At 52.5% G+C, this 15,231-nt stretch overlaps 1 protein-coding gene across 1 annotated transcript in view; it reads left to right on the top strand.

Annotated features, from left to right (window-relative positions):
• Nos2 (nitric oxide synthase 2) overlaps nt 1-14,639 on the top strand; it is a 36,733-nt gene extending 22,094 nt beyond the window's left edge. Inside the window, exons 13-26 of the mRNA XM_078042527.1 lie at nt 134-278; nt 368-472; nt 1,562-1,611; nt 1,980-2,154; nt 2,975-3,107; nt 4,740-4,818; nt 5,799-5,980; nt 6,958-7,121; nt 7,978-8,185; nt 9,539-9,626; nt 10,022-10,143; nt 11,437-11,585; nt 12,379-12,573; nt 14,039-14,639. Coding sequence (XP_077898653.1) covers nt 134-278; nt 368-472; nt 1,562-1,611; nt 1,980-2,154; nt 2,975-3,107; nt 4,740-4,818; nt 5,799-5,980; nt 6,958-7,121; nt 7,978-8,185; nt 9,539-9,626; nt 10,022-10,143; nt 11,437-11,585; nt 12,379-12,573; nt 14,039-14,134 — 1,891 coding nt within the window. The 3' untranslated portion in view covers nt 14,135-14,639. The remainder of the gene's footprint in view (nt 1-133; nt 279-367; nt 473-1,561; nt 1,612-1,979; nt 2,155-2,974; nt 3,108-4,739; nt 4,819-5,798; nt 5,981-6,957; nt 7,122-7,977; nt 8,186-9,538; nt 9,627-10,021; nt 10,144-11,436; nt 11,586-12,378; nt 12,574-14,038) is intronic.
• Nucleotides 14,640-15,231: the final 592 nt, after the last annotated feature.

The following is a 15,231-nucleotide window of genomic DNA, read 5'->3' as shown; positions in this document are numbered from 1 at the left end:
GACGCCTGGTGAGAAATGAAGGTTGCTTCTCCCTCCACCTGTCCACTTGGAACTCTGTCCCCTTCCCATCCTAACCCTCACTTCCTTCTGGAAGAGGACTCAGTACACAGCATCTGTCTGTCTGCCCCCACAGAGCTGTGCTCTTTGCCTCTATGCTGATTCGCAAGACCATGTCATCCCGAGTCAGAGTCACGATCCTCTTTGCAACTGAGACAGGAAAATCAGAAGCGCTGGCCCAGGACTTGGGGACCTTGTTCAGCTGTGCCTTCAACCCCAAGGTACCAGATCAGTTGGATAGGGGTCTGGGGAAAGGGTGGAGGGCCCAGCCTGGGAGCTGAAGGCTAATGTCCTCTTGGGTGCCGCGCAGGTCCTCTGCATGGACGAGTACAGCCTGAGCGACATGGAGCAGGAGCGGCTACTGCTGGTAGTGACCAGCACATTTGGGAATGGAGATGCCCCTGGCAACGGACAGGTGGGTGGCCCAAGGTCCTGATCACCAAGGGCTGAGTGGAGCCCAGGAGAACCAAAGAAAGGTCCAAAGGGATCGGCATACCACAAAGAGGGTGGTTGGGCTGGGCATGGTGGTGCATGCCTACAATCCCAGCGCCTTGGGAGGCTGAGGCAGGAGGATCATGAGTTTAAAGCCAGCCTTAGCAAAAGCGAGGCGTTAAGCAACTCAGTGAGACTCTGTCTCTAACTAAAATTCAAAGTAGGGCTGGGGATGTGGCTCAGTGGGCTAGTGCCCCTGAGTTCAATCCCTGGAAACCACCCCAAAAAAGAGGGTGGTTGGGAGTGAAACCCCAAGTCACCCAGGGTCCTTCACAGGCCACCTTTCCTCTGACACACTTAATAAATCTCTGTGAATTGACCTACACATTTTCTAATTGAAAAACTCATGTTTAAAGGAAACTTGTATCACTCTCACAAAGGGAAATCCAGCAAAAAGTAAATTCAGTGAAATCCAAAATTATTGATTTTTAGTTAATGCTATTGACCAACCCAGTCTGCTGTCTCTCTCTCTCTCTTTTTTTTTTAAGTGCAATAGACAAGTATTCAAGAGGTTACAGCTCTATGGCCCCAACTAGAGACTCCTGGTACACAGAAGGATGAAAAATAAATGGAGAAGAGAATAACTAAAAAATGAAATACACAAAAGGGAATAATTTCCATGATTTGACACTGTTTATGCTGGATCACACAGCACCTAAAATTGTTTGGGGTTCCTAACAATTTTATTTATTTATTTATATGTGGTGCTGAGGATCTATCCCAGTGCCTCACGTGTGCTAGGTGAGCGCTCTACCGCTGAGACACAACACCATCCCTTTTATGTTTTATTTTGAGACACGGTCTCCATAAGTTGATTAGGGCCTTGCTGAGTTGCTGAGGCTGGTTTTGAACTTGTGCTCCTCCAGCCTCAGCCTCTGGAGTTGCTGGGATTACAGGTGTGCCCAGCCCAGCTAGATATGGCCAGTTTTTAAATGGGCCACCAGGAGAAAAACAAAAAGTTGTGCTTGTGTGAATCCTGGCCTGCGAACTCTGTGGTTGTCTCCCTTTCTAGACTCTGAAGAAATCCCTCTTCATGCTGAAGGAGCTCACCAACACCTTCAGGTCAGGCTCTTCCCCACTCCTTTTTTGGCTGAGCCCAACCTCTGGGCCCAGAGTCTGGGATCTGGGGATGAAACTGGATGTGCATAAGTGGGTCTTCCTGGAATTGTCCAGCACAGGGACAGCCCTAATCTGAAGTTTATCCTTCCAGTGTGTTGCAGATCCAGCTGGGGAAACCACTTCCTCTCCCGGGTCTACTAGCTAAGCATGCATTGGTCATGGGAGTTGGTGGTGAGGGCCAGAGTTCAAAGAGGACCAAAGCGGGCATGGCCCAGCTGGCATGGGAGAGTGCGAGGCTGGGTCTGCAGGACATTGGCGAGGGGTGCTGCTTGCATGTGACCTGAGTCTCTGTGTGTGTCCTCCTGGGGCAGGTATGCCGTGTTCGGTCTTGGCTCCAGCATGTACCCACAGTTCTGTGCTTTTGCTCATGACATCGACCAAAAGTTGTCCCACCTGGGAGCCTCTCAGCTCACCCCAATGGGGGAAGGTGACGAGCTCAGCGGGCAGGAGGATGCATTCCGTAGCTGGGCCGTGCACACCTTCAAGGTCAGTACCCAGCCAGAGCTGCCCCATGATGGGGTGTCTTCACACCCAGGCCATGTGTACCAGCCATCCTGGGTGGTGTGACTTCTGCCCCACCCTGTGGGTAGGTCCCAGGTGTGGGCCAGGGGACTCAGGTCAAGGCTGTGATCCTCACTCCTCCCAGAAGAGTTCTTATTTATTAAACCATTTTTTAGTTTTAGATGGACACAATACCTTTATTTTATTTATTTTTTTTTAAAAATATGGTATTGAGGATTGAACCACGTACCTCACACGTGCTAGGCATGCACTTTACCACTGAGCCACAACCCTGGCCTTTTAGGTCACCTCTTAACAACCACATCTTGTTTGGGACTCCTAGCCACAGAGAGCTGGGGACAGAGGCCACATGGTTGAGCTCTTCGGATCTGGCTCAGTATCTCCGTAGACCTTTATTATGGGGGCTGCCTGTGGGTGTAGGGGGCTTATCACTGAGGGGAAGAGTTTTGCTCAGCAAAGGTGCTCAGGCTTGAGCTGGGGGCACTTGGTTTCAAAGCCCAGGCCTCCTCCATGTGATTCACATAAGGAAAGAAAAGTATTCAAACCTCCCTCACCATGTTGGCAAGACAATGTCAGTATTAATATTTCTAATATTAGTGGTAACTACTGTGTGCAAAGCCTGGGCACCTCTTTGAGTCCCTATAGTGACCCTATAGATTCATGTGCTTAGAAATTCTTTGAAGCACTCAGCTTGATGCTGGGTCCATGGTGAGGGCCTACAATCTGATAACCCCATCGGTGATGAGGAGGATGATGATTGACACCAGTCTGCACTGCCTTCCAGGCTGCCTGCGACACGTTTGACATTCGAGGCAAACACCACATTCAGATCCCCAAGCTCTACACGGGCAGCATGACCTGGGAGCCTCACCACCACAGGCTTGTGCAGGACTCACAGCCCTTCGACCTCAACAAAGGTACCTGCCACTCTGCACCACACGAGGCCTGTTTAGCCTCTTGCCTGGGTTGGGTGTCTGGGCCTTGAGCCCACAACCAAGGAGTCCACCAGGTCCCTCTGAATGGAGACAGCAGCTGGGGTTGCCAGGCATCTGCCTCAATGAATCCAAGAGCCTGGTACTCAACCAGACCCCAGGCTCCAAAGAGAGCTGTTGAAGAAGATGCTCTGGGAGGGAGGATGGGCTGCATCAGGGGTGGGCTGACTGTGCTGGGTTTTTGTTGCTGATACCATGGACAGTGATCTAAGAGACCCTGACACTCAACCTGTGAGAAAGGGACAGAATAATTGAAGTTCCAGGAGGTGAAGCAAGTGGTAGCATGGCCAGGTTAGGAGCTGAGCCCAGCTTTACCAACGGTGGCAGTGTGAGACGGCTCCAGGCTGTGGTCAGGCTCTGCTCCCTCTAGGTGCTGTGATCCTCACTCCTCCCAGAAGAGTTCTTATTTTTTAAATCATTTTAAAGAACAGAGATCCTGCAGGCTTCTGCATGTTCAGAACATCCCCAGCCTCAGCTCTGCCCTCCTGTGGATCCCAAGCCAGGGAGTTGCCCTGGGACAACATGCATTTTGGGTTCTAAATTAAATTTCCCAATAGTTAGCAGCAGCACATCCACCATCTGTCAGATGAGGGGTCTTTATATTCAGAAACGGGGGGAAAACAGAAGGAAAAAAATCTCAATAGCTACCACTGTGTATTAGTCAGCTTTTTGTCAGTTACAGTTTGGATCTGGAAGGTTACCCCCTGCCCATTCATGTGTTAGGCAGTGTTCAGAGGTGAAAAAACTAGATTGTGGGGGCTGTAATCCCATATGTGGATTAATCCACTTGATGGATTAATAATTTGAATGAACTACTGGGTGGTAACTATAGGCAAGTGAGGTGTGATTGGAGGAAGTAGGTCCCCAGAGGTGTGGCCTTGGGGACTATATATGTCCTTGACCCCTTCCTTCCTCTTTCCCTCTGTTTCTTGGTGGCCCTGAACTTAATAGCTTTCCTCCATTCCATCATCCCACCATGATGTTCTGCTTCCTCTCAGGCCCAGAGCAGTGGAGTCTGCTGGCCATGGACTGAGACCTGAAACCAGGAGCCCAACCTCTGAGTGGTTCTTTTCAAATATTTTGGTCACAGCAACCAAAAGCTGACAAACACATACGTGATAAAAACAACTTAGAGGAGGAAGGATTTATTTTGGCTCGTGGTTTCAGAGGTGTCGGTCCACGGTCGGCTGACTCCATGGCGAAGGAAAGCTGCTCAGCTCATGGCAGCCAGAAAGCAGAGAGAAAGAGGAAGGGGTCAAGGTCAAGATGTAGTCCCCTAGGGCATGCCCCTAGTGATCTATTTCCTTCAACCAGTCCCCACCTCCTACAATTCCCAGCAATGACTTCAAATTATTTATCCACTGGCCAGAGCCCTCAAGATCCAATCCTTTCCCCAAAGCCCCACCTCTGAGTATCGCTGCTTTGGGGATATGTCTTCAATTCAGGGACTGTTCATGTCCAAACCATAACAGGCAGTGGGCAAGAATAATTGACTCAGACATGGGACTTCCCTGACCATTGCTCAAGAGTCCACTTTTCCTATCTGTGTCTCCACAGCCCTCAGCCAAATGCACGCCAAGAAGGTGTTCACCATGAGGCTCAAGTCTCAGCAGAATCTACAGAGTCCCAAATCCAGGTGAGGTATCGTGCAGGGCTCTTGGATGATGTTCCAAGAAGATTCTGTTTTGATAAATGGAAGACCAGAGCAAGTCAGTCCTTGAAGGGAAAGGAGAGAAGCATCCGCTGTCACTAGAAGTGATGCCACCATAGCTGGGCCATAGTGGTGCATGTCTGTAATCTCAGCAGCTCTGAAGTCTGAGGCAGGAGGATTGCAAGTTCAAAGCCAGCCTCAGCAACTTAGCAAGACCCTGTCTCAAAATAAAACATAAAAGGGTCAGGATGTGGCTCAGTGGTTAAGTACCCTTAAGTTCAATCCCCAGTACCCACACATACACACCAAAAAAATAAATAAATAAATAACCACCAATAGGATCAACTGGTCTACCAACCTGTGGCCACCTGTGTGTCTTTGCAGCCAGTTTCAATTGACCGGCCAGTTGTCCAGCTTGGGAACAAAGCCCCTGCTTTGCTTTCTCTCCTTCCTCACTAGACTCTTTCATTGAAAGGAGAGGCCCAGGGATACAAGTCATTGGGGTCTTAAGAGCTGCCATGAAGTTTTGGCGGGGAGGAAATGTCCTAGCCAGGAAGCTGAGCGTTGGGGATTATTTGTGGGTTTTGTTTCTCTGTACTGTCCTCTCCCAAGTTCATTAGGGAAACTGGACTTTTTTTCTAGTAAGGACAGGATTTTGCGCTGGGGACAGGGAAGCATTTCTTCCAGTACCTAGAGATCTCCACGCAGGAGGCTCTCTTTCAGCACAGCCTCCAGCTAGACCTCGGGGGGCTTGGCGGGCTGCCCAGGCAGGGCGGGGTGGCCTTCTCCCAAGGGAAAACTGTGGGATGCTGAGTCTTCCCGCCCAAAGCTATGCCTGGTCCCCAACTCAGGCTCAAGGAACCAGGCAGGAAAATGACAGGAGGGCACATTTCCTGGGGAAACTGGCCCGCCTTCCAGGTGGCCGGGAGGAAATCCTGGCAGTCACCAGGTCCTTCCTTCTGCAGCCGCACCACCCTCCTGGTGGAGCTCTCCTGTGAGGACAGCACAGACCTGAGCTACCTGCCCGGAGAGCACCTCGGGGTTTTCCCAAGCAACCAGCTGGCCCTGGTCCAAGGCATCTTGGAGCGAGTAGTGGACAGCCCCGCAGCCCAGCAGACTGTGCGCCTGGAGGCCCTGGATGACAGCGGTGAGCCCTTGGCTGAGAGCCCCTCTCCAGCCAGCCCCAGGGCTGGGCCCCTACCTACCCCAGGCCAGCTACCCCAGCCCCGGCCTGTAGGAATAGCTCCCTGGCCTTAGTGTCCTCGGGGTTACTGATACCACCAAAGGACATACCCTCTAAGCACAGAGACCAAGATAGGAAAGTGGGGGGTCAGAGAAGCAAAGCCAGCCCCCATCTCTCCCTGTCCAGGAGAAAGGGGGAGAGCCAGAGAAGCCCTGTGGTTCATCAGACTTCTGGCCCAGATGAAATAATAATAATAATTATAATCTTTACCAACATTTTCGAGTACCTGTGTACAGGGCACTGTATCAACTGTTTTACATGCCTGATTTTTTATTCAGTGTTCATAGAAGCTCAGTAAGACAGGTTTTTGTCATCATATCCATTTCTCAGGGAAGAAACCCAGAGCCCTACGGTTCAGTCATTCAGACAGGAAACAGGGAGTCAGAGTTTGAACCCAGGTCTGCTGGCCCCAGGATCCATGCTGTGACTACCCTGCACACTGCCCCTTGGGACTCCTTCACCCTTGCCATCTCACTTTGTGCTAATCTTCTGCTTAGCCAGCACTTCTTGGTATAACACCCAAGGGCATGGTGGTCATGAGTTTTTCTCTAAAGGAACAACAGGCCTCTGGGCTATAGGTCAGTCTCCTGTGGAATTTAGCCAGTGGGAGACTGTAGTTCACTGTCGATATCTTGCTACTGTACAGGTGTAGGCCAGAGAAGGACGTGGTTAGTTCGTCAGGATCATATCACTTAGGGTGCCTCTTGAAGGACTGTTAGTCCCCCGAGAGTCGGCCTTTCCTGGCAGCCCTATCTCTGGGTACCACCTTCTTTTCTCCCCTGCAGCTGGAGCATAGAGTGTGTCTTCCCAGAGTCCCATCACCTTCCGGGAAACCCAGGTGGGGCATTTCCCTCTCCTGATGCCCTTCCTTCCCTCTGCAGGCAGCTACTGGATCAGGGACAAGAGGCTGCCCCCCTGCTCGCTCAGCCAGGCCCTCACCTACTTCCTGGACATCACCACGCCCCCAACCCCTCTGCAGCTCCAAAAACTGGCCAGGCTGGCCACAGAGGAGTCTGAGAGACAGAGGCTGGAGACCCTGTGCCAGGTAAATGTCAGGGTTGGTGGGTGAGGCAGGGGAAGTTCCCAGAGTGGGTCTTTAACCTTCAAGAGGATCTCCCCAGATTCCCAAGGCGAGACTTGTCAAGGGCTAGTGGGAAGCCAGACATTGTCTGCCATCCCTGCTATAGGACACAGTTGTGTGGAATAAACTGAATTTTTCCTCAGTGCCAGCAGGATGTAGCCAAAGTGCACTTCCTTGGGAATGAGCTAGAAAGGGGATCCACCATGTCTTGCTTGTCCTTGTCCTCTCAAAACATGGCACTCAGAAGCCTAGGAGGAGGGGTGGTGTGGACGAATGGATAACTGATGCAGTGACAGAGAGCGGAATTAGCACCTTAATGAGAGCATGCATTAACTCACCTGCAGCTTCTGGGCCCAAGTCTTTGCTAAGAGTCACCAGACATCGTGATCATCATCCTCATTGTGGCTAATCATCTTTATCCCAACCCTCCCACTACTCTACTTTCCAGCTGTGCTGTACTGACTTGACCCATGCCATCTCATTTAATTCTCACAATGTCCCCACGTGGGCAGTGACACTGTCCTTGTTTCACAAAGGTTAAGTAAGGGGGATGGTTCTATAGCTTGGAAGGGTGTCTGACCAAGATTCAAACCCAGATCTAACTGGTTCCAAAGCCTTGCCCTGATTTAGATCGCAATGGAGTTGAGCTGCCCACAGCAGAGTTCTGGGCACAAAGTTAGACAACTGCTACTCCAGGTCGGGAGCCCTTCCTCTGCAGGTTGGGAGTCTCAGCACCCTGGACAGCGCACGCTGCGGGATTGACCGGTGAATGCGGGGCGGGGCAGGCACCCTGAGTCCTCACCCTGCCCTTGACTCTCAGCCCTCAGAATACTACAAGTGGAAGTCCACCAACAGCCCCACGTTCCTGGAGGTGCTGGAGGAGTTCCCATCGCTGCGGGTACCGGCTGCCTTCCTGCTCTCCCAGCTCCCTCTTCTGAAACCGCGCTACTACTCCATCAGCTCCTCCCGCGACCACACACCCACAGAGGTCCACCTCACCGTGGCCGTGGTCACTTACCGCACCCAAGGTGAAGGGCACAGCTCTCCTACTTCTGGGGCAGCTTTTCAACATCTGGGAGTTTTGATCTCATTAGTTAAACAGGGTGGTAACCCCGCCCCCTCCCAGAGTTGTCAATCATACTCGTGGGTGTGAGGAAGAGATCACCACAGAGCAGGCGCTAAGCTCACCACTTTGAATCACTAGGGTCAGTAGCCAGGTGAGAGAGGTACTGGGCATTCCACGGGGGAGGAGAAGCTGAGCCACTGATCCAAGTCACACAGGTAGTAAGTTCTCAGCTGAGATTCAAACCCGGTTTTTTTAATTGCTGAATCCTGGTTCTTCATCACTTTGAGACAAGTTAATGAGATCACATGGGGAGACCATCCAACACTCAGTGGGAGCCCAGTGATTCTTAGTCCCCGAGAGTCAGCCTGAGCTCAGGGTGGTTCTGACTTGGTTGGTCACTCATTCACTCCACTCATTCAGGGACGGCTTATGTCACACTTCTCTGCTGGGCACCATGGTGGGTGTGGAAACGCAGCAGGCATAGCTCCTGTGCTCATGGAGTATCTGGAGAGCCAAAGAAGAGACAGGCATGGAAATAATGAGAGATTAGGATTAAGTAGCCAAGAAGGAACGTGCAGGCGACCATGATGGAGCTCATGGGGAGGCCAATCCCTTGTGGTCTTGGCTCTTCCCCTGGACACACTTGGCCCCCTGCCCTGCCCCCTGTCACTCAGCATTGTCTGTGGTGGCAAGCTGGGATCTGGCCACACCTGGGAGCCCTCCATCCTCTGTGAAGAATAGTCACACAGCTTCTAAGAGCTCACAGAGGCTGTGTCAGTCCACCAGAGAGCTCCCCATGGACCAGGTCTCAGTCCTAGGGCCAGAAGGCCAGGAGGGACTACAAGGAAAGACAGTGACATCAGAACAGGCGGGGTGAGTGGGAGGCCTCCCCCACCCAGGCTATACCTGCAAGGGCTACCCTCACGAGGACACACCCAGCAGTGGCCATCTCCAAGCTGATTGGGGACTGGGAGGGTCCCTGGAGAAACTCTTGGAAGAAGCAATCGAGTAAGAAACAGGGACCCAGAGCCATCCACCACCTGAGCAACCTGTCAAGCCACTTTCCCTCTCTGAGACTTGGTTTCTGAGAGGTAAAAGGGGCACCTTGCCTGCCAAGTCCTTGGCAGCCTTTCCCAGCTCTGGATGTGTAGAGGGTGGACCCCAGAACCAGAGACACACAGCCTCTCATTCAGCCCTTAGAGCATCTGAGTGGGCAGGCCAGCCCAAGGGGGTGCGTCAGTGTGGGAGGAGCAGCTGACAGGGTCACCTGCGGGCTGGAGGGGGAATGATGGTCAGGTCTGTTCTGTCATTGCAGGTGGCCAGGGTCCACTGCACCATGGCGTCTGCAGCACGTGGCTCAGCAGCCTGATGCCCCAGGACCCAGTGCCCTGCTTTGTGCGAAGGTAAACACCCTCCCATCCCTGTGGGACCACTGACCTCTGGGTGTCCTGGGATGAGAGAGAGAGATCGGGGGTTAGGTGCCCCTCTGGGCCACTTGGTCCAGTACCGAGAAAGTACTGAGGCCACACTGGGCCTCCCCATTTTATCCCCTGGCTGTGTCTCTAGCAGGTGCCCAGAGTACAGTGGGGTCAGGTCTTTTCAGAAGGCTCCTGGGTGGGGAGATGATGTGCCTGGACAGGGCAAGGGAGGTGGCCGGCAGGAAGTCGACCTGGAGCTCTTCTCCTCCATCCCCAACTCCACCTCCTGGCCACACGCCCAGCATCCCAGCCCCTGTCCTGCACCTGCACCAGCCCAGGATGTCTGAGGATGAGGCCTCTCTTCTTCTGTCTCCCTTCAGTGCCAGCAGTTTCCAGCTGCCCGAGGACCCCTCCCATCCCTGCATCCTCATTGGGCCGGGCACAGGCATCGCGCCCTTCCGCAGTTTCTGGCAGCAGCGGCTCCATGACTCTGAGCATAAAGGTATAGCCCACGGCGAGGCCTAGCCAATGCTCATGATCCCGATTTGATCATTATTCACTGTATGCAAGTGTCAGAGTATCACACTGTGCTCCATGAATTGGATGATAATCACGCATATTTTAAAATAAAAAACACACACAAAACAAAAAAGAACAATGTATTGGCTTAGGATTGGTATTGAATGTGTGATTTTTTTTGGGGGGGGTGGGGGGGGTACCAGAGACTGAATGAATCCAGTGGCACTTAATCATTGAGCCATATCCCCAGCCCTTTTTACATTTTATTTTGAGACAGGATTTCACTAAGTTGCTGAGGCTGGCTTTGAACTTGTGATCCTCCTGCCTAAGCCTCCCAAGCCACTGGGATGATAGGTGTGCATTATTGCACCCAGATGAATGTGTGATCTTGAAAACTGCCATCATTATCTTCTTCTTTTTTTTTTTCTCTCTTTTGGCACTGGGTGTTGAATGCAGGGGTACTCCACCACTGAGTCACATCCCCAGCCCTATTTTGTATTTTATTTAGAGACAGGGTCTCACTGAGTTGCTTAGCACCTCACCATTGCTTAGGTTGGCTTTGAATTTGTGATCCTCCTGCCTCAGGCTCCCGAGCCACTGGTATTACAGGTGCATACACTGCACCCAGCCCTTCATTATCTTCTGATTTGCATACCTCATACTGAAAAAAAAATTAAATAAAATAGAAAGCCGGACATAGTAGCTCACACCTGTAATCCAAGCTACTTGGGAGACTCAGGCAAGAGGATTACAAGTTTGAGGCCAGCCTCTGCAACTTAGCAAGATTCTGTCTGAAAACAAAAAATAAAAAGGACTGGGGACATACTCAATGGTAAACCGCCTCAGGGTTCAATCCTCAGTACTGAAAAAGAAATAAATAAAATAAGACCCTAAAGAGGTACAGCTTGAAGGTTCCTGTGTGGGGTACAGCATTAGGTGGCCACCATCTGCCTAGAAGAACTCTGCCACCACCCCACAGATGTTTCCTGGCCCCTGTCCACAGGAAGACTTTCCTCCAGACTTTGCCTTGGCCTGTGCATTATTTCTCAGGGAATAATGGGGGAAATCCCCACTTTTGACCTTTGGTGAGCTGGACGGACTCCTGTACCTGCCCTTCAGTTGCGTGTCCAGTTATGTCCTGGGCCTCTGTTTCCTCATCTGTAAAATGGAGATTATACCAGACAGGACCCTTGAAGAGATTTCTAGTTGGTCACTTTGAGCTGTGATCTGCCCTCTGGTGGCCGTGCTGGTAACTGCAGCCTGCTGGGTCTTGCAGGGCTCCAGAGAGGCCACATGACCCTCGTGTTTGGATGCCGCCACCCAGAGGAGGACCACCTGTATCGGGAGGAGATGCTGGAGATGGCCCGGAAGGGGGTGCTGCATGAGGTGCACACAGCCTATTCTCGGCTGCCCGGCAAGCCCAAGGTAAGTGCGGCGGTGAGTGGACACCCTGGCCCCCTGAGCCTCCATCTCCTCAGCTGGAAAGTGGAGACACACACCCATCAGGGTGACACTGTGGAGAGCACTGTGCCCTGTAGTCCAGGAGAAGAGACAAGCCCAGAGAGGTTTAGGATCAACTCAGGGTGACACTATGGGTTAATCCCCAGAGCCCAGCCTGCTGAAGACCCCCAGCAGCCCCCTCGGGCACGTGGCTGCCCAGGGAGAATGGTCCAGCTGGTTACACTCCAGCTGAAAAGGTTAGACGGCAGCTACTGCACTGGGCCCCAGGAGCCTGGGGATTTGGACAAACTTTTGGCTCAGCAGTCATGAACTTGTTCCTGAAGACTCCTCTTGGACCCCATTCTGGGCCCACTGGACATCTGGTGTGGAACAAATACAGAATCCCGATTGTCTCCTGAACCCTCTGTGTGACTGGGAAGCCTGGAAACCTGCACCCCAGATTCGAATCAATGAACCTGGGCATGGGGAGGCTGCCCTTTCTAGAATGTAGGCAGGCAGGCCTCAGAGCCCTGGGCAGGGGGTTGACTTGATTGATGCCTCTTTGAAGTGTGATGAAGATTTGGAGAATATCCGGGGGGCCCCCTGACCTGGGCTGGGCTAGGTGTCAGTGTACCTTCTCATACTGAGCCACGGTTCTGCCTGGGAGGGTGCTTACTCCCCTGACATCCCTATCTCCCCTAACGGGGGACAGCAGGCTTGACCCCCAGCCTCTCTCCCAGGGGCTAGGGACTAGACCCACCGTATCCTCTGATTTCAGGTCTATGTTCAAGACATTCTGCGGCAGCAGCTGGCTGGCGAGATCCTCCGAGTGCTGCATGAGTCCCCTGGCCACCTCTATGTCTGTGGGGATGTGCGCATGGCTCGAGATGTGGCCCACACCCTGAAGCAGCTGGTGGCCGCCAAGCTGAGCTTGAGTGAAGAGCAGGTTGAGGATTATTTCTTCCAGCTCAAGGTACGGGGAGCTGATGTGTGGGTCCGTGTAGTCAAGGGTCCAGGCTGCAGAAGGAGCTAGGACCAGGGCGACAGGACCAGGAGAATCTCAGAACACTCCTGGGTCCCGAAGGAACCCTAGAGCAGTCCAGATGGGCTATTGGAAAGCCTAACTCTACCCCCCCGCCCCCCCCCCCCCGTGTGGTTGCCTGTCAGCTTTAAGAAGGCAGGTCCACGAGTTCTGTCTTTCCATGGGTGGAATGGGAGCAGGAGGACCTCTCTGGCCTCTCTCCAGGCCCCTTTCAGAGAGCAGCTGTGTAGCCAGAGCAGAGTAACAAACACCGGGTAGGAAACTTGTCCCCTCTGGCAGCCTCCTATGCAGGAAGCACCTGTTATTTACACCCAGGATGCTGTCTGCTTGTCCTCAGCCCCCAGTGGGAAGGACACTCCCTTTATGATGGTAACAGCCACAGTGTTCATCAGGGGCCCACCTGGGGCCAGGTGCTTATGGAGGATTCCCATGAGGCGTTTCCTTCTAAGGGCTTCATGAGGGAGGCACATTTACACCCCCATTTTACAGAGGGAGGGGCCTCGGGGTCCACAACAGTGAAGCTGAAAGCCTAGCACTCTGTCTCTGGCCCCAAAGCCTGTGCTCACCACTTCCATACTCTTCCTAAGACACGTTCTTATGTTCATCATGTTTGAGCACCTACTATGTGATAGGGATACAGCAGTAGATAGAACAAGCAAAAAATCCCTGCCTGGATGGAACATTCTAGAAGAGTTGATACAACAGAACATGCATAATGGATACTGCATCAGGGAGGCTGCTGAGGGAGACTTAGGGGCCTATTGTTTTAAATAAGATGTCACTGGAAGGTGACAGTTGAGAAAATACCTGAAGCAGGTGAGGAAGAAGCCTTGTGGGTAAGGAGGGAGATGGCATTCTAGGCTGCTCTTCAGGGAACAGCATGCATGAAGGTCCTGGGGTGGCATTAGCATATGTGTGTGAAGAACAGCAAGACCCCACAAATGTCTCCCAAAATGTGTTCAGAGTTGGTAGATTCCAGGGTCAGATAGTTTAGAACATGCTCAGTTAAACAAAGGCAAACACACTGGTGTACCATCAGATGTATCATGACAGTTCAAGACTGGGGTGGAGGAGGGGAGAGAAAGTGCACCGTATTTCCCACCCAGACTTATCTCAGACTTATGCCACCTTCTGGGGCATCTCGTGAGACGAACACTAGGCAGGAAGTAGGAATGGCGTCCACCTGCAGAGCTTCAGGAGATGTTGAGAGGATTCACCCCAGAGCAGGCGCTAATGGGGCTGGGGGGGGCATAAACCAGATCCAAGTGCACTCTCCACACCAAAGGGCTCCTGCTGGCCTGTTCCGTGTCACAGAGGAGCCAGGGCTTGGTGAGTGGGGGGTGGGGGGGTGGCTGGGCCAGCAGGGCTGACCTCGTGGCCCCTGTTTCTCTTCAAGAGCCAGAAGCGCTATCATGAAGATGTCTTTGGTGCTGTGTTTCCCTACGAGGTGAAAAAGGACAGGGCCGCGGGACAGCCCAACACAGGCCTCTGACGACCACTGGAGCAGTGAAAGCTGCTGGCGTGGAATTTAAGGACTGAGTCGACTCTCAAGCTGAGGACAAGGTCCTGGGGAGTTGGAAAACAGCCATCTCTCCAAGCCCTTCTTAGTTCCACCATCCTTCTACTTGACCTACTACCAAGTAGCATCCTGGGCTGGTTTGGAGCCAGCACTCTCTCTGAGCCCACCCTTCCTTGGGCAATGGAGTGCGGGGGGTAGGGGTGGGGGGCCTCGCTGGCCCCTTGGAGGTTCAGTCCCTGAGCCAGGCCTGGCAAGAGGGGGAGGAAAAGGGGAAACCTTATTCTGGTTGCAGCACTGTAAGTGGCCACCAGGAGGCGCTACCACAACACTCTGTATTTAGCTGCCTTGTGTACAGTTATTTATGTCTCCGTATTTAAAAAAAAAACAACCCCCAACCCCACTCGCAACAGCCCCTTGGACCTTTCCTCTGTGATTCCTTAATATAATATTTATATTAAATGTGTTCTATTTTAACCAACCTGCATATGTATGTGTGTGTTTGGAGGGGGGATTGTTTTGTAAGGAAAGCAGATCTAAGTCCTATGGAGAAGGACTGATGTGTCCCACACAGGGACAAAGATCCCCACCTGTGCTGGGGATGCAGGGCACAGGCAAGGGGCTGGAGCTGTATCTCACCCAGAAAGCATCTGATGAAAGGTGTGGTGAGCAGCGGGATTATGCACAGAGTGCCAGGATTTTAGCAAAGGCCTGGACCCTCACCCTGTCTTAGGAAGGGGTTTGTTCTGTAGCCACCTGTTTGGCCACTTGTGATTTAGCACATGGGGAAAGCAGGTGAGGTTTCCTGGTTGTGGAAGACTTTGTGGAGGGTAAGGGCATGCATTACCCTTGCCCCTCCTGGGAGACTGTGGTCCTTTCTTGATTTGAAGCCAGCCAGGGAGCTGCTTCTTTTGGGGTAGGGGTTGAACCCAGGGGTGCTTAACCCCTGAGCCACACCCCCAGACCTGGTGTTTGTTTTATTTTTCTTTTGAGACAGGGTCTCACTAAGTTGCAGAGGCTGACTTTGAACTTGCACTCCTCCTTCCTCAGCCTCCTGACCCAGGGGAGCTTCT

Source organism: Ictidomys tridecemlineatus, chromosome 3 (genome assembly GCF_052094955.1).
Source record: "Ictidomys tridecemlineatus isolate mIctTri1 chromosome 3, mIctTri1.hap1, whole genome shotgun sequence".
In the NCBI taxonomy this organism is placed as follows: domain Eukaryota; kingdom Metazoa; phylum Chordata; class Mammalia; order Rodentia; family Sciuridae; genus Ictidomys; species Ictidomys tridecemlineatus.
Note: the sequence above shows the minus strand (reverse complement) of the source record. Positions and strands in the feature narration are given on the sequence as shown.